The 23639-nt window shown below is 49.9% G+C and overlaps 1 protein-coding gene across 5 annotated transcripts; it reads left to right on the top strand.

Annotated features, from left to right (window-relative positions):
- Positions 1 to 5149: 5149 nt before the first annotated feature.
- On the top strand, positions 5150 to 18074 carry LOC133338997 (uncharacterized). Of its 5 annotated transcripts, none has more exons than XM_061547134.1 (6): positions 5150 to 5755; positions 6441 to 6560; positions 9231 to 9452; positions 12411 to 12470; positions 14949 to 15330; positions 15690 to 16267. In XM_061547134.1, exons 2-6 carry the CDS (start codon positions 6459 to 6461, stop codon positions 15725 to 15727), a joined length of 804 nt encoding a protein of 267 aa, XP_061403118.1. In that variant the 5' UTR covers positions 5150 to 5755; positions 6441 to 6458; the 3' UTR covers positions 15728 to 16267. The 5 variants fall into 5 exon arrangements, 2 of the variants coding, with proteins under 2 accessions (XP_061403118.1, XP_061403119.1); XM_061547135.1 differs by lacking the exon at positions 15690 to 16267 and adding an exon at positions 18005 to 18074 and having other exon boundaries at positions 5151 to 5755; XR_009754647.1 differs by lacking the exons at positions 12411 to 12470; positions 14949 to 15330; positions 15690 to 16267 and adding exons at positions 17758 to 17884; positions 18005 to 18066 and having other exon boundaries at positions 5239 to 5755.
- Positions 18075 to 23639: the final 5565 nt, after the last annotated feature.

Below are 23639 nucleotides of genomic sequence, written 5' to 3'. Positions count from 1 at the left end.
TCACCCACCGAAGTGGGTGTGGGCCACTCGCGTACACACTTCGTTTTCAGAGGGTCAGTGGATACGCCGTCCGAACTGACAATATGACCCAGGTAACGGACGGAGTGTTGCAGGAGGTGGCATTTCCTCGGTTTAAACTTAAGGTCAGCCGCACGCATCCTTTGAAAAACTGTCTCAAGACGCAGGAGATGTTCCTCGAACGTGCGGCTGAAGACAATTATATCGTCCAGATATATGAGGCACGTTTCCCACTGCAGTCCGGTCAATACCAGTTCCATGAGCCGCTGAAACGTGGCCGGAGCCGCGTTCAGGCCCATCGGCAACCGATTAAATTCAAAGAGGCCTTGCGGCGTGCGGAATGCCGTTTTGGGTTTCGACTCATCATCGAGGGGAAGCTGCCAAAAGCCCGAGGATAGGTCGAGGGTGGAAAAGAATTTAGCACCCGATAAAGCATCCAAAGAGTCATCCATCCTCGGTAAGGGGTACGCGTCCGCTACCGAGATTTTGTTCAGCCGGCGGAAATCAACACAAAACCTCGTACCACCATCCTTTTTCTTAACCAGAACGACGGGCGCGCCCCACGGACTATTGGATGGTGAGATAATATCCGCCGCCAGCAATTCATCTACAGCGCCACGCACGTGTTCCCTTTCCGCCGGGCTCAAGCGGTGAGGGTGCATACAGACAGGCGGCGACGCACCCGTTTCAATATGGTGCGACAAAAGCGATGTGCGTCCGAGGTCCAAATCACTTTTGCTGAACACATCAGTGTACTGCAGCAACAGCGAACGCAATGCGTTCCTATGTTCATTTGACAAGGAAGAATTCTCTCCGCATAAATCGGCGATCCAGCGTTCTTGTGAACGATCATGCGGAGGCCCAACCGCGGCCATCCGAGCGCGCGGCGGTTTTTCACAAGAGGCGAAATCGGTAGTGGCGTGAGCCAGCACCGATCCCTCCGGGACAACAACTCGATCAGGTCCCCCATTCAAGACCTGTATGAAAGGTGCCTGACCCGGGCGCACAATCGTTTGTGCCGCCGCCAAAGAAAAGATTTCGACACGGAATTCGACGGGGATAATAGCACACCTTTCGCATCCCTTCCCACTTGGAGTGGTTTTCGGTAACGTAGCGGGATAAGCATTTGTGCTCCCGATGGAACCTCCACCGTAGCTGCAACTACAGCAGTAACCGCGTTACCTGTAGGCGCTTTGGCCAGCAGGGAAGGCAGGAATGCCATCCTACGACCCCCCGGCATTTCCAAACAGTCCTGGTCGACCCGTATCCGCAACGGCATCCGACGCAGAAAATCAGTACCCAACAAGCATGGAACAGCTAGCGAGCGAGAAATTAACACTGGTCCTGCGGCGGTAATATTTCCGATAGTGATGCTCACATCCACCTGTCCGCAGATACCCATGTTCCCCCCATTGGCGGCCACACAAGCATCATTAACTTTGCGTATCTTCGACGCAGGAATGGACAACAAATGAAAAATGACATCCAAAACGATGGTAGCCGATGCGCCAGTGTCCACCAAAATACGGACGTCGACGCCGTCGATGGTACCACGTACCGTCGACGAGCCCGACGCCGCGGCCACCACCCTGCGAGCCAATTTCTTCCACTGAGTAGCAGAGCGTGTCAATGGAGCAGGAGAAGTAAAATTACCCTGAGGAGTGTAAGAATGAGTGCGAGTGGATGAGTGATGTGACACGACCTGCCGGGTGTCCGATTTGTGCCGACTCGCCCGAGGTTGTTGCAGCTCCGCGACAGGTAGAGGAGATAGAGGTCCCCTCGGCGGAGCAGGCGACAGCAGAGGTCGGCAGCGGCAGTCACGGGCGAAGTGGCCCCGTCTGCCGCACTTGAAACACGCGGCCGACGTCGGCCGGCGGTCGGACGACCCGGCCCTCGCTCGCGGTCGGCCCGTGTAGTCGCCCCGTTGGTCGCGCAGCCACCGGCCCGGAACTCTATGCGGGACAGCAGCAGCCAGCATGTCGTCGTCGCCCGAGTCGTCGGAGCAGTGGACCACCAGTCGCGGAGACCACCCCAGAGGCGGCCCGTCGATCTCAGGTTTCCCCGTCCACGCCGCCATCTGGTCCCACCGCTTGATATTAAACTTAGCGTCCAGGCAGCGCGCCACCCACCGCGACGAAAGCGGTTCGTGGCCGCACACCGGTAGAGAGATGCTGAGCTCCTGAGACAACTCCAGCATGCGGGAAAGGATGAGAGGATCCAAATGCTCGGCCGTCGCGTCGGGGTAGGCGGCCATGGCCATAGCCATCAATGCCCCCCGATAGGCCAACGGCGATTCCTCCGGTGCCCGGCGACGCGACATGAATTTTCTGGTGGCCGATGTCGGCGGGTCGTAAAATTCCGCCATTTCAGTGAACGCGTCCCGCAGTGTCTTCTTCTTGGACGCCGGGATGGAGCGGAAGACTCCTAGAGACACATCATCGAGCAGCGTAGGCAGCGCTCCCAGCGCTTCTTCCTCCGTCCAGTTGACAGATCTGAAAGCTGACTCGAAACGCCACGTGAAAGCACTCCAATCGCCCCCGGCGATAAATTCTTTCATTTGCGGAAGGCGATGCCCGCGATGGCAGGCACGTGCCGCGGGCGTCTCCGGCCCTCGTTCCCGCTCTCCGCTCGGTGCAGACAAAATGGCGTCCGGCGGCCGCGTGGTGGCAGGCGCGCCCAAAATGGCGGCCGGCGACTCCGGCGCAGCCGCCTCTCCCAAGACGACGCCGTCCATCCGTGTGGCAGGAGCAATGGCGGGTCCTGCTTCCATAGCAGGACCCTTTCCCGCGGCGTCTAACTGATCAGCGATCTGGCGACCCACGGCTGGTGAGGATGCCACCGCGGTCACCAGGCTGAGCAGAATCGCGCGCAACGACTCAATCTGCTCCGCCATCAGCCGCCATTCGTCTCTCAGTCCTGCGGTGGTCGCGTCCTCTCCCGGTCGACGCTGAGAGGCGTCGAGGCGGGCGCCGTCAGCCGGCGGCACCAGGGCTGTAGCTCCCAATAGCTCATCTTCATCCGTCTCGACCTCTTCCTCCGACAGAGGCACGGGCAGGTTCTTTTTTCTGAGGTGCTTAGACATCTTGACGATCGTCCAAACAGTCGCAGAATGACTTCTGACACCAATGTAATAATCTTCCAGGAGACGGCTTCGGAATCAGTCCTTTTATTTCCACTCCACCATACACTTCTCCCACTCACTCTCCGTTGCTGGCAGACAACGGAGAGAGAGGACAGACTCCACACGAAGTTCCCTTCGCGCACGTGGCAACCCGAGGCTCCGTCCGCACGTGACCCTGCTTCTGTTATTTTCAGTCTGCCCCCGATCGTTCCCTCTCGCTCGCTCTTAAGACCCTCGTCACGTGGTTCCCCCAGCCAATCATGTATGGACAGCTCTCACCATTCTCGATGGTTCCCTGTCAATCCCGGGACCACGCCCCTCATCCGGCTCCCCATTCGCTGGGGCCCGAATGGCTAGGCCAATCACTTCCGATGACCTGTCGTGATGACGCATGGGCCATGGTCCCAATCTCAACCCTTATTGGCTACGAGCAGGACCGGCAAGCCAATCCCCACGTGAACCCTCTATGGCTGTTATTACATAAGCATTAACCAGCAAGGGAGACGTGCGTTTACTGTCTCGTTGATACAGTAAATATGCAGCAGCTAGTAAGTTACGGTACATCCGATAAGGTGCTTAGCATTCGTTCAAAACTTACCTTTCTTTGTGCAACTTCAGGTGTCGAACAAAGTTAGACGTTGTGGCAGCACCGTCTGTAATCTTCGACCCGCATGTTTTGCAAATTGCAACTCGTTTTTTGTCGACTACATCGTAATTTTTATAGCCAAACGAAACTATCTTCGGTATCATTTTGCCAACTGGCGCGTTGTTGCTTGTTGCGCTTCATTGGTTGTCTTGCAATGTGCCTGCTTAGATGCTGTCCAATCAAAACAACGTGGGACTACAGTGATTGGATGTCGTGCAGGCAGCGCGCGTGCTCTCTGCATGCATACAGGTGGTGCACATTTTTTTCACAAATGCAGATAAACTGAGAGCGGCGCGGCCGTGTGAACATTTTTTCCCCCAGTTTTCATGGGAAGTAGCAAGTCTTCTCGAGTCAAAAGGCGCAAGTCCAAGTGAAGTCACGAGTCATTGATGTTAAAGTCCAAGTCGAGTTGCAAGTCTTTGTACATTTTGTCGAGTCGAGTCTGAAGTCATCAAATTCATGACTCGAGTCTGACTCGAGTCCAAGTCACATGACTCGAGTCCACACCTCTGGCTCACTCACTCCACATCGAACAGCCCCCCTAATTAATAATCATAAGGTGACGTCCTCCAAATGGACACCTCCCCCCATTCATAATAATTAGCGGCTGACGTCACTCCACATGGGGGGCCGAGGTGCCTCCTCCCCCCTCCTCAGCGTTAACTTACAAACCTCACTACAAAGGCAAAACCCTCAAGTCAAGCAATCTCCGTAATGCTATTGAGACATCAAAGTAAAAAGGACGTCATGATGAACAAGGGATTATAACCTTAAAATGAAATAGGTCTGTGTCACTGCGCCCTTACAAATTGCACACGCATTAATGCAATGAATATCACGTCGCGGTCTGCTTTTTGCTTGCAAGTTTCAGATTAACTGCAATACACCCGTCCTTGGACGGGCTAAAGGCTAGTTGTAAATAATTGAGCAGTTTTACATACAGTGAGGGAAAAAAGTATTTGATCCCCTGCTGATTTTGTACGTTTGCCCACTGACAAAGAAATGATCAGTCTATAATTTTATGGTAGGTTTATTTGAACAGTGAGAGACAGAATAACAACAACAAAATCCAGAAAAAACGCATGTCAAAAATTTTATAAATTGATTTGCATTTCAACGAGAGAAATAAGTATTTGACCCCTCTGAAAAACATGACTTAGTACTTGGTGGCAAAACCCTTGTTGGCAATCACAGAGGTCAGACGTTTCTTGTAGTTGACCACCAGGTTTGCACACATCTCAGGAGGGATTTTGTCCCACTCCTCTTTGCAGATCTTCTCCAAGTCATTAAGGTTTCGAGGCTGACGTTTGGCAACTCGAACCTTCAGCTCCCTCCACAGATTTTCTATTGGATTAAGGTCTGGAGACTGACTAGGCCACTCCAGGACCTGAATGTGCTTCTTCTTGAGCCACTCCTTTGTTACCTTGGCCGTGTGTTTTGGGTCATTGTCATGCTGGAATACCCATCCACGACCCATTTTCAATGCCCTGGCTGAGGGAAGGAGGTTTTCACCCAAGATTTGACGGTACATGGCCCCGTCCATCGTCCCTTTGATGCGGTGAAGTTGTCCTGTCCCCTTAGCAGAAAAACACCCCCAAAGCATAATGTTTCCACCTCCATGTTTGACGGTGGGGATGGTGTTCTTGGGGTCATAGGCAGCATTCCTCCTCCTCCAAACACAGGAGTTGAGTTGATGCCAAAGAGCTCCATTTTGGTCTCATCTGACCACAACACTTTCACCCAGTTGTCCTCTGAATCATTGACAAACTTCAGACGGGCATGTATATGTGCTTTCTTGAGCAGAGGGATCTTGCGGGCGCTGCAGGATTTCAGTCCTTTACGGCGTACTGTGTTACCAACTGTTTTCTTGGTGTCTATGGTCCCAGTTGCCTTGAGATAATTGACAAGATTCTCCCGTGTATTTCTGGGCGGATTCCTCACCGTTCTCATGATCATTGCAACTCCACGAGGTGAGATTTGCATGGAGCCCCAGGCCGAGGGAGATTGACAGTTCTTTTGTGTTTCTTACATTTGCGAATAATCGCACCAACTGTTGTCACCTTCTCACCAAGCTGCTTGGCGATGGACTTGTAGCCCATTCCAGCCTTGTGTAGGTCTACAATCTTGTCCCTGACATTCTTGGAGAGCTCTTTGGTCTTGGCCATGGTGGAGAGTTTGGAATCTGATTGATTGATTGCTTCTGTGAACAGGTGTCTTTTATACAGGTAACAAGCTCAGATTAGGAGCACTCCCTTTAAGAGTGTGCTCCTAATCTCAGCTTGTTACCTATATAAAAGACACCTGGGATCCAGAAATCTTTCTGATTGAGAGGGGGTCAAATACTTATTTCCCTCATTGAAATGCAAATCAATTTATAAAATTTTTGACATGCGTTTTTTCTGGATTTTGTTGTTGTTATTCTGTCTCTCACTGTTCAAATAAACCTACCATTAAAATTATAGACTGATCATTTCTTTGTCAGTGGGCAAACATACAAAATCAGCAGGGGATCAAATACTTTGTTCCCTCACTGTATATAAATTGCATTGGCATATGTGGTCATTGACACGGTAAAACTAGTCAAGATGGTGTGGTGGTGTTGCAGTGTCAAGAAAAGTGCTTCATGGTGTCTTAAACTCTCTTCTCATTTGACAGCAATTGGAGAGTACAGCCATGTCTTTAGCTGCATGCAGTGAGGCATGGGGCGTCTGCGAGAATGCCGGCAATTCACGGAGCAAGACCAGAGGTCGAGCCATGCTGCCCACGTCTAGAGAGGTATTTGTGTGCTTGAATAATAATAGTGAAAATTATTGTACAGGCAGACCTTGCTTAGCGCTCAAAATGTGTATGCTGGAGAAGTGGCCACTAATCAAATCGGCGCATAAAGGAGTTCATTAGACAATTGTATATATGGGGATGCATTCCCAACAGCTTTAATTCTTACATGTGTAATGCGAGCGTAGGCTGGGGCTTCGCCGCCCCAGCCCCTAACCCATCCAGGCGACACGAGCCATCGGGGGAAGGGTTCAAGGGTGGAGCCCGCGGGCGCTAGGGGGTGGTATTATCTGGAAAGTTCTCAAGGGGTGTGGTGAAGGGCAGAGTCTGGGTGACGCGGGAAGGGGATATAATGGAGAGCCGGAAGGGGCTCGAGGTCAGTTGGTGAGAGCTGGAAGCTGGACCACGTCGCGGGTCTCCGTGAGCCATCGGCCACGTGGCGACGCGGAGACGGCTCCCAGCGCGCCGTCTGCCAGCGGTGCGCGGGAGCGGGGAAGCGGGACGCCAGCTCACGCGACGCGCCGCGGAACGTCCGAGAGAGCGGAACGCGAGCTGTCCATATAACGAAGAAATAAACAGACGGAGACACAGTCGCTTCTTTTTTGGTTCTTTCGGTAAAGTCACGTAGAAGGGAAATAATAAAATAATAAAAATAAAACATAATAAAATACAATTTTCACGACGTTTTGGCCACAACGCAAGCAGCCGTCCTCAGGTGAAGAACAGGTCTGTCGGGGAGACAGCGTCTGAATGAACACAGTCGCTTGTCGTCGACCTGTATTATTGCACATGTATGAGCAATATATGAGGGCTTCATTGAGGTATTGGTAACAGCACTAATAATACAGATGCTAAAACTTCTTTTGAATAAGTAATATTTTAAAATACTTTTTTTTAAACACGCTTTAATGAAATGTACCGTATGAGTAATGGCAGAACTCCACAACTCCAGGAAGTGGCCCCGAGGCTTGCCATAATGTAAGGGACCGTGGTCAATTACAGCCTACGTAAGTTGAGCGTTGACAATTAGACCCAAGCCGAAACATAACATATAAAAAAGATTGTTTCAAAATATATATTTTATTTTTTTTGATAGAATATAGTATTGTCATTGATACGGCTATTTTAATACACACAATGGACTGGAAGGACAAGATTAAAGGGCTCGTATAATGCACATGCATAATGTGCGTTGACTCATTAATCGCCCCCCCTCCACTTTACGCAAGAGCGTGAAGTGTGGTCACCACATCTACGCCTCTATATAAGGAACAAAACAGGTGGACTTCTCCACAAATCTGTCTGTCGCCTGATGAAGCTAGTTGTAATACTGGCAAAACATCGTACTCAGATTGTAAATGTTGTGGCTTGGCTCTCCAACACACCAGTGTGCTGTACTAGTGACAAATTGGCATGTTCTGTTTACATTACAACCCTTACTAGTTGGCTGTGTCGGGTGGTGGTGGATTTTAACGACACATATATTTACACGATCTAACAAAACAAACCTCTTATGGATGATATTCGTCGTGAAAGCCTACATGTTAAACGGGATATTCGATGTCCCCTGTGAAGCCGATGGCGTTTATTTTACGGCTCGTACATCTTAGTATTAACCAGGACGGCCTGTCGGAATAGAACCGCAAACCTCTGCAACAAGTGGCAAATGCACTACCGCTGAGCCACGTCAATTATTTTATTCATAAACTTAGGTTTCCACGGCCAGCGTTATGATGCATAGTTGATTTGTGGGCTTAATTGAGGAGTGTGTATGTTCTCCACCTGCTGTACATGGACGACTCGTAGACTGAACTCTTAGTAAGGGCTTGCGCCAGTTTATTAACACAGAGGTAACACAACACACCAGAGGTAGGTGTCCCTACACTCAGTCCTTGACGCGGACGTCAGGCTCTATCTATTCCTAGCCTGGGCTATCTCTTGGCCTCTCACTCGAGTTGGGATGGGGGCTTATCCAACACCACCCGACCGAGGAGAGCAGCACCCCACGTAATCTTAACCGGCTCTTGCAGACTTCTCTGAGCCCTACCCCTGGCTGTATCTTCGGCTCTCCTACTCGTAGAACCCGGACGGGGGGTCAGCCAACACCGTCCGGTCACGAGCAGGAGAGACCTTAAGACGCTCACCATCCCGGGCTCCCACAACGACCCCGCTTTCGCCACGGGGTCCCCCTTAAGTATTTCCCGTGACATGACGTCATTGCGCCTCACAGCGCTCATGATGTCATGTCGTCATACTACTCTACACATGTGTAGTGAGTGACATTGGGGATGTAACTGTATGGTGCCAGACAGCATCGTGTGTGTTGCAGAGTGATGCCGGCTCTAGCAGAGCACGGCGTGCGATGCACTGTGTTGCCTCTGAAGAAGAACTTCTGCAACTCAGTTGGACTCACTACACATGTATTTCCTCCCATAAAATAAAAAACCCCTTCCAATTGAACATGTATTGCTCATCTATCCCAATGCTGGAAATTACTTGCAAAATTACTGAATTCGGATGACACATGTAATCATCATCCCCTCCTGCTGCCAAAAAAATGGCATGACCCTCGTTAAAAATATTCTTGAGACTTAGGATTTTCTGGGTCAGGAAGTGTAACAATAATAAAAATGTCCTTGTCCCTAACTCTTGTTTCTGTCCTCCTGACAGGTGGAGGTGAATGTGAGTGTGCGCCACATGTACCTGTACAGCCGCGAGGTGCGTGGGGTGGTGGCACGTCTCCGCGCCGAGTGTGGGTCACTGTCCGTGCACGCAGTTGCCTTGGCCCACACTCAAGGTGATCTGAACAAGGCCTTGGGACACGTTCGTAATGAGAAACAGGCAAATGTGCAAGCTTCTAGCATGCGATCGCGACGACCTACACGTGAGGTGGTAAGTCTTGAATAATAATAATTTAGTTGACAGTAATACCCCGGTTTATGTCGGGGATGCTTTTCTTAAATGTGCGACAACGAATACCGAAACGACGTAAATCAACGCAATTTTGCCACGAGGACTAAACAATGCTGAAGCCGTGTTAATGCGTGCATCTTCATCCTAGACGTATCCGCAACATTACATTCAATTACTAAAAATACTACACTCAATACTAGTTTCGGCAGTAAACGTTAAAACATTATTAGCAGTACATTAAAATATCATGCGTAATTACTATATTGTACTCCATAGTACAGAACATTTCTTTATGCGCGATGCAAAGTAGTTTGTGTACAGGGTTAGGTGGAGGTGAAGGTTGAGAGGCGACAGTTACGAGAAAGGGCAGACGATGCTGTCAGCGACATGAGTGTGGGTTGAGGCAATGCTAGTCGGGTAGCGGTGGTGTTGATAATGAAGTGACAACGTATTTTCTAAACGATATAAAAGGGGGAGGTGTAAAATCGCAAGGCTTACAGCGCAAGGCTATCACGAAGGCGCAGTACAGCACATACAGTAGTCTGCAGTAGCTACATGTTGTGATGTTGCTTTGTGGAATGCCAATTGAGGAATTTGTCGGTCATTTGTGAATTTGGAAAATTTGAACCGTGACAGCAACACACATTGGCCTACTCTTATCAAACTAGCTTCTTTGCCCATCCTAGGACGGAAGCTGTAATATTTACGAAAAAAATTAGCAGAGTATAATTGTATTTTGTGTTAATTGAATGGCAGTGAATCTTGCACGAAATTATGTCATAAAACACTTCACTGCATTTCACTGTAGCACTGTATATAGCTGACCTTCAATTTGTTCTAATTCACTGCTCTGATACTTTATTATTTTCTGCTTTCGGTCGCTGGGGTGCAAATAAATTGGATTGCAATACAATATCTGGAAAATCACCGAGAAATGTCTATGTAACCAAAATGTAGAAGCATAAATTAGACTTATCTTAGGAAAAAATATAGACCCCAAATCCAATTTGTTGCCGCGTAGAATTATTTATTAGATTCATTTTAAATAAAGAAACGTGAAACTTAAAGCGAATTTGCAACAAATAATAATTCTGCTCTACCTTAATGACGGGGGTGCGGCATGTGGAGTGACGTCACGCGCGGGACACAAACAGCCCTAATTAATAATCATGAGCGGATGACGTCACTGATGTGGACCACGCCACCCACCCCCTCATTAATAATCAAGAGTGGATGATGTCATTCCACATGGAGTTCCCCCCCCTGATCAATAATCATGAGCGGATTCCGTCACTCCACATGGAGCTCCCCCCCTTCATCAATGATCATGGAATGATGATGTCATTCATGTGGACCCTGGCCCCACCCCCTCATTAATAATCATGAGCGGGTCTTTATTTTCGATTGAATATTGCAGATTAACTGCAATACACCCGTCCTTGGACGGGCTATAGGCTACTTTTATAATAATTTAGAAGCAAAAATTAGACTTACCTTTTGTTTCAAGTGCTGAAGAAATAAATAAAGACACCAAATACACTTTGTTGCTGCGTAGAAATATTGATTTGATTACATTTCAATAAAGAAACGTCAAATTTAAAGTTAATTTGCGTAAAACAAATTATTTCCAATCAACCTGCGGGAATGTAAAAATCCACCCGCTCATGATTATGAATGAGGGGGGGGTGTCTCTTTTGCAGTGACGTCACGTACGGATGTAGCACTGCTGCGTATATTTATTTTTTACTTTCTGTAAAGAAACGTCATATTTGAAGCAACTTTGCGAAAAAACTATCTTTCCACTCGGCCTTCCGCGTGAGTGTAAAAATCCACCCGCTCATGATTATTTTATTATTAATGACGGGGGAGGGGGTATGTGGAGTGACGTCACGTGCATTACACACATTTCTGGGCTATTATAGTAGTAATGCCATCAGCGGGAATTGTAACGTCCACTGTGAAGCGTCACTTTCATGTAAATTGCATCATCAGAATCGCTGATTTAGATCTCTGTATCGCGAGAAGAAAGCTCAAAGTGGTCCATGGGCGACCGGGATTTTGCTTTGGATGGCCATTGGACTTTGGAACTCTCTGTCAAAGTTGGTCAGGGAGTCTAGTTCAGTTTGGGCCTTCAGGTCCCCCCTAAAAATATTTATCTTTTAAGAAAGCATCTCGAATTTTAACTTAGCCACTTCTTACCCCCCCCCCCCCCCCCCATTGTAAGGCACCTTGATGTTTTATGCATGGGGTCAGTAAAAGAGAAGAAGCAGAAAGAGAAGTGTTGTGAGCTGCGGTCCTGAGTGAATGTGTAGTGAGCGTGTAGCTCGGTGAGTGAGCGTGTGGGTGATTTGCCACAGTGTAATGGTTAGCACACTGGATTTGCGATGATCCTAAGGTCACCAGTTTGTTTCTATGGCAGTTGAAACAACGGTGCAAGTCTCTCGAATTCCCCCCCTCCACTTGTGTAAGAACTCATCATTCATTCGTCGGAAATGTAAAAAAACAATTCAGGACCTGACTGTGACTCAGTGTGGATTTCCTGGACTAAGTCTATTTTATTATTATAAAGAATTAAAGGGGCTGTTTGACACGACTAGAGAGCTGGCTTGCACTGCAGGGAACTTAATATTCAACTTGGATTCCGCAACCCTCAATGGCCATTTTAAGTTAAATTTGTGCATGTAAGACTCGCACAAACAACCATACCCAGAAACCCATAGACCCCAACAGAGACCCATACATTCCTACAGACACTCAGACTCACACAGAGACCCCATACTCACAGAGACCCATAGCCTCACACAGAGATCCATACACTCAAAGGCCCAAAAACTCACACAGAAATCTATAGATTCGCACAGAGGTCAATAGAATTAGAATTTGAATATTTATTTATACTGGATGCATCTGATGAGCTATAACGATCTGTTTTCACAGACGTCCAATCTTGTGGGTCAGAAAATAACAAAAATACGATACAAAAACATCACAGGAAAGGTAAACAAATTGTTTCGAAATATACAAATTAAACTGAACTCTTTTTATCTTACCATAGACTCATACAAACATGTTGGACTCGCACAGAGACCTTAACCACTAAACCTCGAACAATTAAAACCCTCTAAACCCCTAACTATCTAAATCCATAACCATCTAAACCGCTAACCCTCTCAACCCATTTACCCTTACAACCCTAATCTTTAAACCCCTCGCCCTCTAAAAGCTTAAACTCTAAACCACCAAAACACTAACCATCTCAACCCCTAACCCTCTAAATTCCTATACCCCTAACCCTCAACCCCTTTACCCTTAAAACCCTAACCCACCAAAACCCTCACTCTCTAAACCCCTTATTCTTTTAACCCTAACCGTCTAAGCCATAAAAACCAAAACTTCGAAACCCTCTGAATCCCTAACCCTCTAAACCTTGAAACCCTAACCTTCTAAAACCCTAAATCCTTAACATTCTAAATACCAACCAATCTAAACCACTACCCTCTAAAGAACTAACCCTCTAGACCCCTAACCCTCTGAACTCATAACCTCCTAAATCCTCAACCTCTAAAACCCTAACCCTCAAACCCCTAACGTTCTAAAACCCTAAATCTGTAACCTAATCCCAACACATTTAAACCCCAACCCTCTAAAGAACGAACCCTCTAGACACCTAACCCTTAAAACACCTATGCCCCTAAAATGCTAACCCTCTAAACACATAATCCACTACACCCGGAACCCTCTAAACCCATAAAGGTTTTTTTTGTTAGATTATGTAAATATAAACGTGTCGTTAAACCAACCACCACCTGAAACAGCCAATTAGTAAAATTTGTCACATCAACAAAAAGTGCCATTTAGTGTTGGAGACTAAACCAAAAAAAACCTTTATTATGGACAATATTAGTTGTGAAAGTCTACGTGTTAAACCCTCAACTCTCAAACCACTAAACCCGTAACACTGTAAATCACTAACCCTTGAAACCCCGATACCTCTAAACCCCTAAACACATACCCTTATAACCTCAACTACTAACCATCTAAACCATTCAACATCCAACAATCGAAACACAAAAACCTCTAAACACGTAACTCTCTAAACCCCTAACCCTCTAAAACCCATAAACCTCTAAACACGTAACTCTCTAAACCCTCTAAACTCAAAACGTTCTAAACTCTAACCCTCTAAACACCAAATCCTCTGAAGGACTTTCGCCTTAAGACCCCAACCGTCTAAACACCTCACCCTATAAAATGGCAACCCATAAACCCCCAACACTCTTAACTGCCTAAACCCTTAACCTTATAAACCCCAAACCGTCGAAACCCCTAAACCTGTAAAACCGTAACCCACTAAACCCCTCACCTTATAAACCCCTAATCCCCTAAACATCAAAACCTCTAAACCCATAACCTTCTAAAACTCTTCTGTGAACAGGTGTCTTTTATACAGGTAACAAGCCGAGATTAGGAGCACTCCCTTTAAGAGTGTGCTCCTAATCTCAGCTCGTTACCTGTATAAAAGACACCTGGGAGCCAGAAATATTTCTGATTGAGAGGGGGTCAAATACTTATTTCCCTCATTAAAATGCAAATCAAGTTATAACATTTTTGACGTGCGTTTTTCTGGATTTTGTTGTTATTCTGTCTTTCACTGTTCAAATAAACCTACCATTAAAATTATAGACTGATCATTTCTTTGTCAGTGGGCAAACGTACAAAATCAGCAGGGGATCAAATACTTTTCTCCCTCACTGTAAACCCAAAACCCTATAAACTCCTAACCCTCTAAACCCCTTTACCCTCTAAACTCCTTTACTCTTAAACCCCTTTACCCTGAAAACCCTAACCCTCTAAAACCCTGTACCCCAAATAGACTTATCCTCTAAACACCTAACCCTCTAAACCCCAACCCTCTAAACCCCTAACTCTCGAATCCCCTCAACCCCTAAACCCTATAACCCTCGAAATCCCTAAACCTCTAAACCCCTTATCCCTGAAATAACCCAAAACCTCTAAACCCTTAACTTTATAAATCCCTAACCCTCTAAACCCCTAACCCTTTGTGTGGAATGTGGTGGGGGTGGGATCATGGGGTGGGTGGGTGCAATGTGTGTGTGGTGTGCGTTGGGTGGTGGGTATCACAGGGGGGTGAATGGGTGCAGGGTGTGTGTGGTGGGTATGGTGATAGTGGTTGTGGTTCACAACGATCCGTGACCACCACCACCACCTCTACTGTGTGGTGGACCGGCCACCACACAGCAGCATGCGTCGGAGGAGTGAACGGATGGTTCTCCCTATGCGGGCCAGACTCCCTCGCTTCCTCTTCTCCTCCTGCATCACCATCACCTGATCCTCTTTCCTTGTCATCTCCTTCTCCACCAATGTCTCCTCCACCTGCACCACCATCTCCTCCTCCTGCTCCTTCGTCCATACCTCCTCTGTCTCCCCCCTCATCTCTTCTTCCTGCACCACCAGCTCCTCCACCAGGGTCTCCTCCTCCTGCACCACCAGCTCCTCCACCAGGGTCTCCTCCTCCTGCACCACCAGCTCCTCCACCAGGGTCTCTTCCTCCTGCACAAACAGCTCCTCCACCAGGGTCTCCTCCTCCTGCACCACCAGCTCCTCCACCAGGGTCTCCTCCTCCTGCACCACCAGCTCCTCCACCAGGGTCTCCTCCTCCTGCACCACCAGCTCTTCCACCAGGGTCTCCTCCTCCTGCACCAACAGCTCCTCCACCAGGGTCTCCTCCTCCTGCACCACCAGCTCCTCCACCAGGGTCTCCTCCTCCTGCACCAACAGCTCCTCCACCAGAGTCTCCTCTTCCTCCACAACAACCGTCAGCCATTTAGAGGCCTGGGTGAGCGCGGAGGATGGGGGCAGCGCCGGCTCCGCTCTGTAAAGAGATGCGCACGACACCGTTCCAACTTCCTGCTACAGCAGAGATCGCACTCCCCCCCCCCCCCCCCCCACCATCGTGCAGGAGATAGATTAACCAGGTTAATAACGATGCTGCAGTAACGCAGCATACCTTTGCCCATCGTGGGTCTGGTTACAAAATGGGCATTAGTCTTGCGATATCACACTGGATGAAAGGCTACATGGCAAAGATATGGCTGCTTCATTATTTGTCTTCACCCAGAAACCAATTATAAAAATACATCCGTATATAACCGAATGTACACGTGGGGTTTGAACTGTACATGTGTTCGTTTGCAGGCGGCAGGGCTGGAACTCACAGAGGGACCTGGGTTTGATGCCCAAACTTGGGCCACTTTCTCCGTGTGGAATGTGGAGTGTGTTCTACCCCCCCCCCCCCCCCGTTTTATCCTGCATTGGTTTCCAAAATCAGAATAAATTATTTAGACTGGATGAAGAGGAATCCGATAAGCTATGAAGCTCTTCTTTCACAGATATGCAGTTGAGGCACAGGGTCAGCAAGTTACAACAACAAACAAAAGAAAATGAGTGCAAAGTGTAAAAATGTAAGCAAGTCACAAAATAACTGAGCATATAAGCACAAAGTACGTAAAATCCTGCCAGTTTTTCAACACTAAATACAAATTTATGGGTTGTTACGGGAAGAAAGGCGGACAAACACAAGGGTGTCTGGACCCACACACGGGTGTCTACATCCACGTCCGCATCGGTTAACCCTGGGGGGGCATGGGGGCGTTGTGATCCCCCATAGCCCCACCCCTCGGAGAGGATTCTTATAAAAGGCGGGGAGCCAGAGGGCTCGAGGCCAGTGTGTTAGACGCTTACCAGAGAAGACTGAAGACCGGCAGAATAGGCCCTGGAACTCCCCTGGCTCGCTGTCCTTGTCAGGGCCGAGCAGGGCAAGTGGCGCGGCCCCAAGAGCTCCAGGACCGCTGCTCTTGTAAGAGCACGGCCTGGTTAGCTGGGTGCCGGGATCCGTGCTTGACCAGGGCCGGATCAGATAGCCTCCCCTAGCACTCATAGCGGAGGACTGGGAATAGGAGAAGTCAGGGGATAGTGCTAGGGGTGTTTCCCATTGAGTACGGGTCAAGGGGCCATTACCCCTTCAAGTATTGTTACCGCCTTTTGGTTAAATAAAAGAGTGTGCCTCAACTACGTCGTCTGTCTCCCTGAGAACTCACTACACTTGTATAAGTGTAGTGTATCGTGTAGTGTATCGTGTCGTGTATAGTGTAGTGTGTAGTGTAGTGTGTAGGTTAAACGTTGAGTTTTATAAGGGCACCACGGGGTGACCAGCCCCTCCCCACCCAGCCCCACCCCTCCCACCCCCCACCCAGCCCCACCCTCCCCACCCAGCCCCTCCCCACCATCCCCTCCTCCCCCAGCCCCTCCCCACCCTCCCCTCTCTACCCAGCCCCACCCCTCTCACCTCCACCCTCCCCTCCCCATGCACGACAGACAATCCCTGGTGGGCAGTGTGGAACCTGTTGTTCCTACCGGTATAAAATTGGGAAATATCTGAACCGGTCCTGGGCCTCCCCTTGATCGACTCAACCTCAAATGAGTACCTGATACAGTGGGTACACATCACCACGAGGGAGACAAATGCGTGGTGTTGGCTACCCACTCCCCTGTGTACTGTGCCCGTTCTCTGTAGGTCCTCACTAACACCACTTGCCTCAAAAATTTGTTAAGGCTATGAGGGGGGATCTTTGTCTTTGTACAGTGGCATTGGCTACGTATAAACTGATACTTTGAATGGAGTTTATAATACAGCATGGCCTACGTGTAACGCATCATATACCGTGTAGACAGCACCATGAAAGTGTGTGCCGTATAATACAGAGTATGTGTAAAGGAGCATAGCCTGTGCACGTACTGCAGAGTTACTTTGAACTGAAACGTGGCATGGCCGTTATGTGTAGAACAGCATTTCTTGTGTATATGTAGTGGGTTCCCACGGAGACTGGAGACGTAGCTTAGAGGCAACACGGTTTATTTAAATCTTATAACAGAAGCCCCTTTTACTCCCACTACTTTGGGAGGTATGGCCTCCGGGCTAACGTGCCCTATCACTGGGGCTACGGGCTCTGAGTCCTCCGACTAAGGGTGGCCTAGGGGAGGCTATGCTGACCCGACCCAGCCAAGGTGCGGGTCTCAACCACTGGTCCGTGCTCGGCCCCGCCCCTTAAAAGGACGTCGGGTCCCAGGGTCCCAGGGTCCTAGCCTAGCCGGTCTTCAGTCTTCGTCTTCAGAGCACTGCCTCGGGCCGTCCTGGGGTCCGTCTTTTATACCCACCTCGGGGACTCTCCACCCCCGGTACCGCCCCCTTTCTGGAACCTTCCAGGTGGCTTTGGAATAACCCCCCAACCCCTCACCTGTGGTCGGGGGGGGGGAACTCGGCCTCTCAACGGTCCCGGTTCTCTCTCTAACTCACGGTGGCACCCCCTGCAGACTCGTGCCCGCAACTACAGGTGGTGTGTGCTTTGCATTTCCGACGCTACATATACAGCAAGAAATACTCTACATAGAGAGAGCATGGCATCTGTGTGTGTGTACTGCATGACACACGGTGTACGGTGTGTAATCCACAGTGATGGGCTGCTGCTGCTGCACCTGTTGACGTTGATGTCGGGGCAGGCAGAGTCCTCGCTCCGGGTCCCGTGGCGTTGCTCCGGGGGAACGTGCAGAAGAAGGCGTTGGCCAGGAGGCAGGCGGCCTGCTCCTGAGACATCGTCAGCATCAAGCCGGTGTCCCGGCGGAGCAGCGGCAGGGGCTGGGGACACGTGCGGTGCACAGGGCGCAGCGACGTCACACGCGGCAACGGGTGGCACGGGGTTGCAGAGGAGCAACGGCGCAATGGTAACACCGATGCAGAGCACTGAGCCTGCAGCACTGGGATGCTGGGGTCTGGATCAAGGAGTTCTGAAATGCACGTAAACCAGATGATTGTTGTACACGTGAGGTTAATGCTGCAGCCCTGCAATTACTTGCTCATGCAACTGCTGGTGAAAGAACCTCCACTAGAGGGAGGTCTAGAGTGCCGATCCGGTGGGTATGTTTTGGCCAACTTTTCCACACTGACCATTCGTCTTGAAAGAGGTGGGAGTACTCGCCATTTAGCCCACTGCACGCGACCCACCGATGGACTGTGGGTGGACAAAACAGGGAATTGTAAGAATCCTGGTCAATGTTTTCAAGGCCAGGCTGGGAGATCGAACCGCGACATTTGAAGTCAATCGTGACAACCATCCCACAGTCATGGCAGCAGCCCTTTTGCAGAAATAAAATAAAATATTGGAGAGGGCTTCACACAAGAAACAAGAAGATTTAGTGGTTTGGATGTGGCTCTCCAATGAGTACAGATAGGGTACCACAAGTAGCGGTGCATACTCGGGCACAAAGAAATAGAAGCAGAGACAAAGAATGAGATAGATCGATGCAATAAAGAATTGGCAGTGGTGCACCAAGCACGACCCCTTGCTGAGCGCTGCAGCAGCAGCCCCCCCCCCACCCCCGGACCCCTCCCCCACCCTCCACTTCTCACCCTGACGCAACACAACCCGTGGGTAGGCGATGCCCTCTGGTGGACAAGGCGCGGTACAGGCGGCAGCACGAGACGCCAGCAGCGTTGCGCTGCCAGGGTTACTCACCCGAACACCTCCGTACACTTACACACACCTACACACACCTCTATACACCTCTATACACTCACACACACCTACACACTTACAAAGACAAAGATCCCCCGTATAGCCTTAACAGACTGTAGAGGCAAGTGTTGTTAGCGAGCACCTATGAAGGCCGGAACGGTACACGAGGGGGTGGGTGGCCAGCACCACGCCCGACCGCCTTTGTCTCCCCAGTGGCGATGTTTACACACCGCACCAGGTACTCATTTAAGGCTGAGTCGACCTAGGGGAGGCCCAGGACCGGTTCAGATAATCGTCACTGGTGTTAGCCGTGAGTGGGAATCGAACCCGGGTCGCCAGGTTCATAGCGCAGCGCGCTAACTGCTACACTACCGCTCCCCACACACCTACACACACACACCTCTACACACTTACACACCTACACACACACACACCTATACAACAACAACCGCCATTCGCCACTAAGTGGCGGTGACGTCACCACGACGCTTGTGCCAGGCCAAGTGCACCTTGAGGCCACGTGAAGTGTCGAACGCCCGCTGGCAGGAGGTCACGGGGCAGACCCAGCAGGTGCCACGGGTCGACTGACCGAGATGACCGAGATGACTGGCTGATGCACCACCTGTGGCCCCCTACCGTACCAACTTGCTGTGCTTTAGCCACCCGGCGCTCCGCTCGTTGTTGTGAGCGTCGCTCCTCCACCCTCCGTTGTTGTTGGAGGGCGACTGCCTCCAACTGCCCAGTAGCGTCCTTCACGAGCCTCCTCCACTGAGGCCGATCTTGACACTGCTGGTACCAGTCATCGGCAAGTCCACTCAGCTCCACGTCCTCCTGTACCACATCACTCCATCTCTTCTCTAGCCCGCGCCGCGCCCGTTTAGCCCCCTTGATTTTAGGCATGCAGTAGCTGGGCATGCGTGCTACATGACCCAGCCAACGCAGCCTTGCCTGCCGGAGGAGCTCACCGATGGGACTTTGCCCAGATCTTTCAAGGATTTGTGAGCTCCTCACACAATCCAGCCTGGTTAAACCCAGGATGGATCGTAGGCAGGCCAGCCTAAATGTTTCCAACCGACGAAGTTGCTCCATTAGGGGGGTCCACGTTTCGCAAGCGTAGAGAAGGGAGGGAATGACCGTGGCCGAGAAGACCTGAAGCTTCGTGCGGAGGTAGCTTCCACACAGCGTTACGCAACCGATGAAAAGATAATGCCGCTCGACTGATTCGGAGTGAGACCTCTGCTGATAAACTGGAGCCGGTCATAAGCACACTGCCCAGGTATGGGAAACTCTCCACTCTCTCCACAACTGCCCCATCACCGATTGGGAGTTGTGGGGGTGGAGTGTCTGATGGTACAAAATACCCAGGCAGGTGCTTAGTTTTGGTGGGGCTGATGGTAAGACCCCACCTCTTAGTGGCACGCTCCAGTTTCAGCAGCAGCGTCTCCAACTCCTCTTCTGAATGAGCAGCTATTACCAAATCATCGGCATACATAACGTGGTCGATCAGCCTCCCATTATATCTGTACCAAATGGAAATTCCCCCGGTACAGCTATTGAAGGCTTCACGAACTACGCAGTCGAAATAGATGTTAAATAATGTGGGAGCCTGAGGACATCCCTGTCGCACCACAAGGTGTACAGGGGAAGGCTCTGATTCCCGGCCACGTAGTTTTACCCGGGCCCGCTCACCATCATGAAGGTCCTTAATGATCGTGAGCAGAGGGTCAGGGACTCCGAAAGCACGAAGAACAACCCAGAGCCCAGGCCTACTGATGGTATCATAGGCCTTGACCAGGTCAATAAAGCAGAGATGAAGGTCTTGTTGGAATTCCTTACACCTCTGCTGTAGCAGACGGACAGAAAATATGGCATCTGTACAGGACCGCCCTTTCCTGAAACCGCATTGGGGTTCTGCAAGCCTCTCCTCAGCGTGCCTAGCAAGGCGATGTTGAATAATCCTTGCCAGGACCTTTCCCGGCACACTTAGGAGTGAGATGCCTCTGTAGTTGTTACAGTCTGTGCGGTTCCCCTTCTTAAAGAGGGGGACCACCAGGGCATCCTTCCAATCCTGCGGTACCCGTCCAGCGGTCCAGACTGTTGTTATGATGTCATATAGGGCAGTCTGTGCACAAGCGCCACCCTCCCTCAGCATTTCGCTTGGGAGATCATCTCTGCCCAGTGCCTTTCCTGGTCTCAGACTCCGGATCGCCTTCAGTACTTCCTCAACAGATGGCACCTCAGCCAGCCACTCACAGGGGGTGACCTCCTCCAATATTTGAGGCACCGCAGCCTCAGCAGGGTTATCCCCACTTTGTGCCATGATGTTTTCCTGGCTGAGAGATTTTCCCTCCCCCAGGACCTCACACACACCTATATACACTCACACACACCTACACACACACACTTCTATACACTCACACACACCTACACACACACCTCTAGACACTTACACACATCTACACACACACCTCTATACACACACCTCTATACACTCACACACACCTACACACACCTCTATACACTCACACACACCTACACACCCCTCTATACACTCACACACACTGACACACACCTCTATACACTTACACCTACACACACCTCTATACACCTAAACACCTACACACACACCTCTATATACCTAAACACCTACACACACCTCTATACACGTACACACACCTACACACACACCTCTATACACTTACACACACCTACACACACACCTCTATACACTTACACACACACCTCTATACACTTACACACACACCTCTCTACACCTAAACACCCACACACACACCTCTATACCCTTACTCACACCTACACACACACCTCTATACACGTACACACACCTACACACACACCTCTATACACTTACACACACACCTCTATACACTTACACACACACCTCTATACACCTAAACACCTACACACACACCTCTATACACGTACACACACACCTCTATACACTTACACACCTCTATACACCTAAACACCTACACACACCTCTATACCCTTACTCACACCTACACGCAGGAGGAGGTGGTAGTGCGGGAACGAAAGGGCCTGGCTCGTGTGGCGAACGCGATCCATGCGCTCCTCCGCAGCATGATGCTGTTTTGTTGCGACCGGTCGACCGCACAGTTGGGGTGATGGAGGTGGTGCGGTGCTTACCATGACCGCTATCACCACATGCACCACACCATCTACCCACCCACCCCGTGATACACACCACACACACCACACACCCCACTCACACCACACACACCACACACACCACTCACACTACACACCACACACACCACTCACACCACACACACCACACACACCAGACACACCGCACACACCGCACACACCGCACACACACACCCACTCACACCCCTCATACCACTCACACTACACACACCACACACACCACACACACCACTCACACCACACACACCACACACACCACACGGTTCCCCGGAAAGACGGTGCCACTGGGACCGCAGCCGGGGAAGGAAACTGAGCAGCAGATGCCAGGACTGGACTGGACAATGACTGCTGCCAACAGACTAACTCTGTTCAGAGATAGGATCAATCCAATGTATTATGTAATACTTATCATTGTTGTTTTTATTATTAACGTCATGACATGAACTTATGAGGAAACAATGTAACTTTGCATTGCTTGTGAGTGCTGCCTGGGTTTGTTAAATGTGCCTTGGCTCGTGTGCAGTGTCCCGGCTGTGTGTGCGGCGGTACAATGACAACTATGTCATGAGAGAAGTTTCAGGCAATGGCCCTTCTTCAGAACGTGTACAGGCAGTTGTGGGAAAAGATAATCAGGCGATTCGTCTGACACATCCGCCCCCTAACTGCCCCACTGCCCCTCTGCCAAGCTGCTCCGCTGTCCTGCTGCCCCAATGCCCTCTGCCCCACTGCCCCACTGCCTCAATGCCCTTATGCTCCGCTGCTCCACTGCGCTGGTGCTACTCTGCCCTAATGCCCCGCTGTTCCATTGCCCCACTTTCCCACTGCCATCACATCCATCACGAAGCAGCGAGACGTCCACACCACCTCATTAAATATTACCCTGATGTGCACCTAGAGAGCGAGACCCTCGTTAAACATTAAATACTGGAGGGGGCTGCTGTGATGCAATGGCTCGTAAAATTCACTGGCAATAGAGAGATTGCTGGTTCCACCTTCTGGCCCAGCAGTTGAAACAAATGGTCGAGTACTAATAAGGTTTTTCCCCTTTTTTCTGCCAACAAAACTGACACCTTTTGCAAGGCATCATGCTTACATTAACCACAATACTTGCAGTCAAATGTTGCCAGAAAAAAGGGGAAAACCCCTATTAGTATATTTTGGTACTGGCAAAGGAGGTCCCAAAATGGTCGAGTATCTTAAGTTCCCCTGCCTCTGTCCGCCAAACAGTACAACTGGGTACACCAAAATCGAGTGGCAAGTTGGGTGGGTAGGTGGTGGATGAATGAGTGCATCGGTGTGTGGGTAATTGGATGAGTTGGTACCTGGGTAAGTGGATGGTAGGTGGTTGAATGGGTGGATGGGTAATTGAATGAGTGGGTCAGTGTGT

This window comes from Lethenteron reissneri, unplaced genomic scaffold, assembly GCF_015708825.2.
Source record: "Lethenteron reissneri isolate LAM-NWPU_2019-01 unplaced genomic scaffold, ASM1570882v1 scaffold_1639, whole genome shotgun sequence".
NCBI lineage: Eukaryota > Metazoa > Chordata > Hyperoartia > Petromyzontiformes > Petromyzontidae > Lethenteron > Lethenteron reissneri.
Note: the sequence above shows the minus strand (reverse complement) of the source record. Positions and strands in the feature narration are given on the sequence as shown.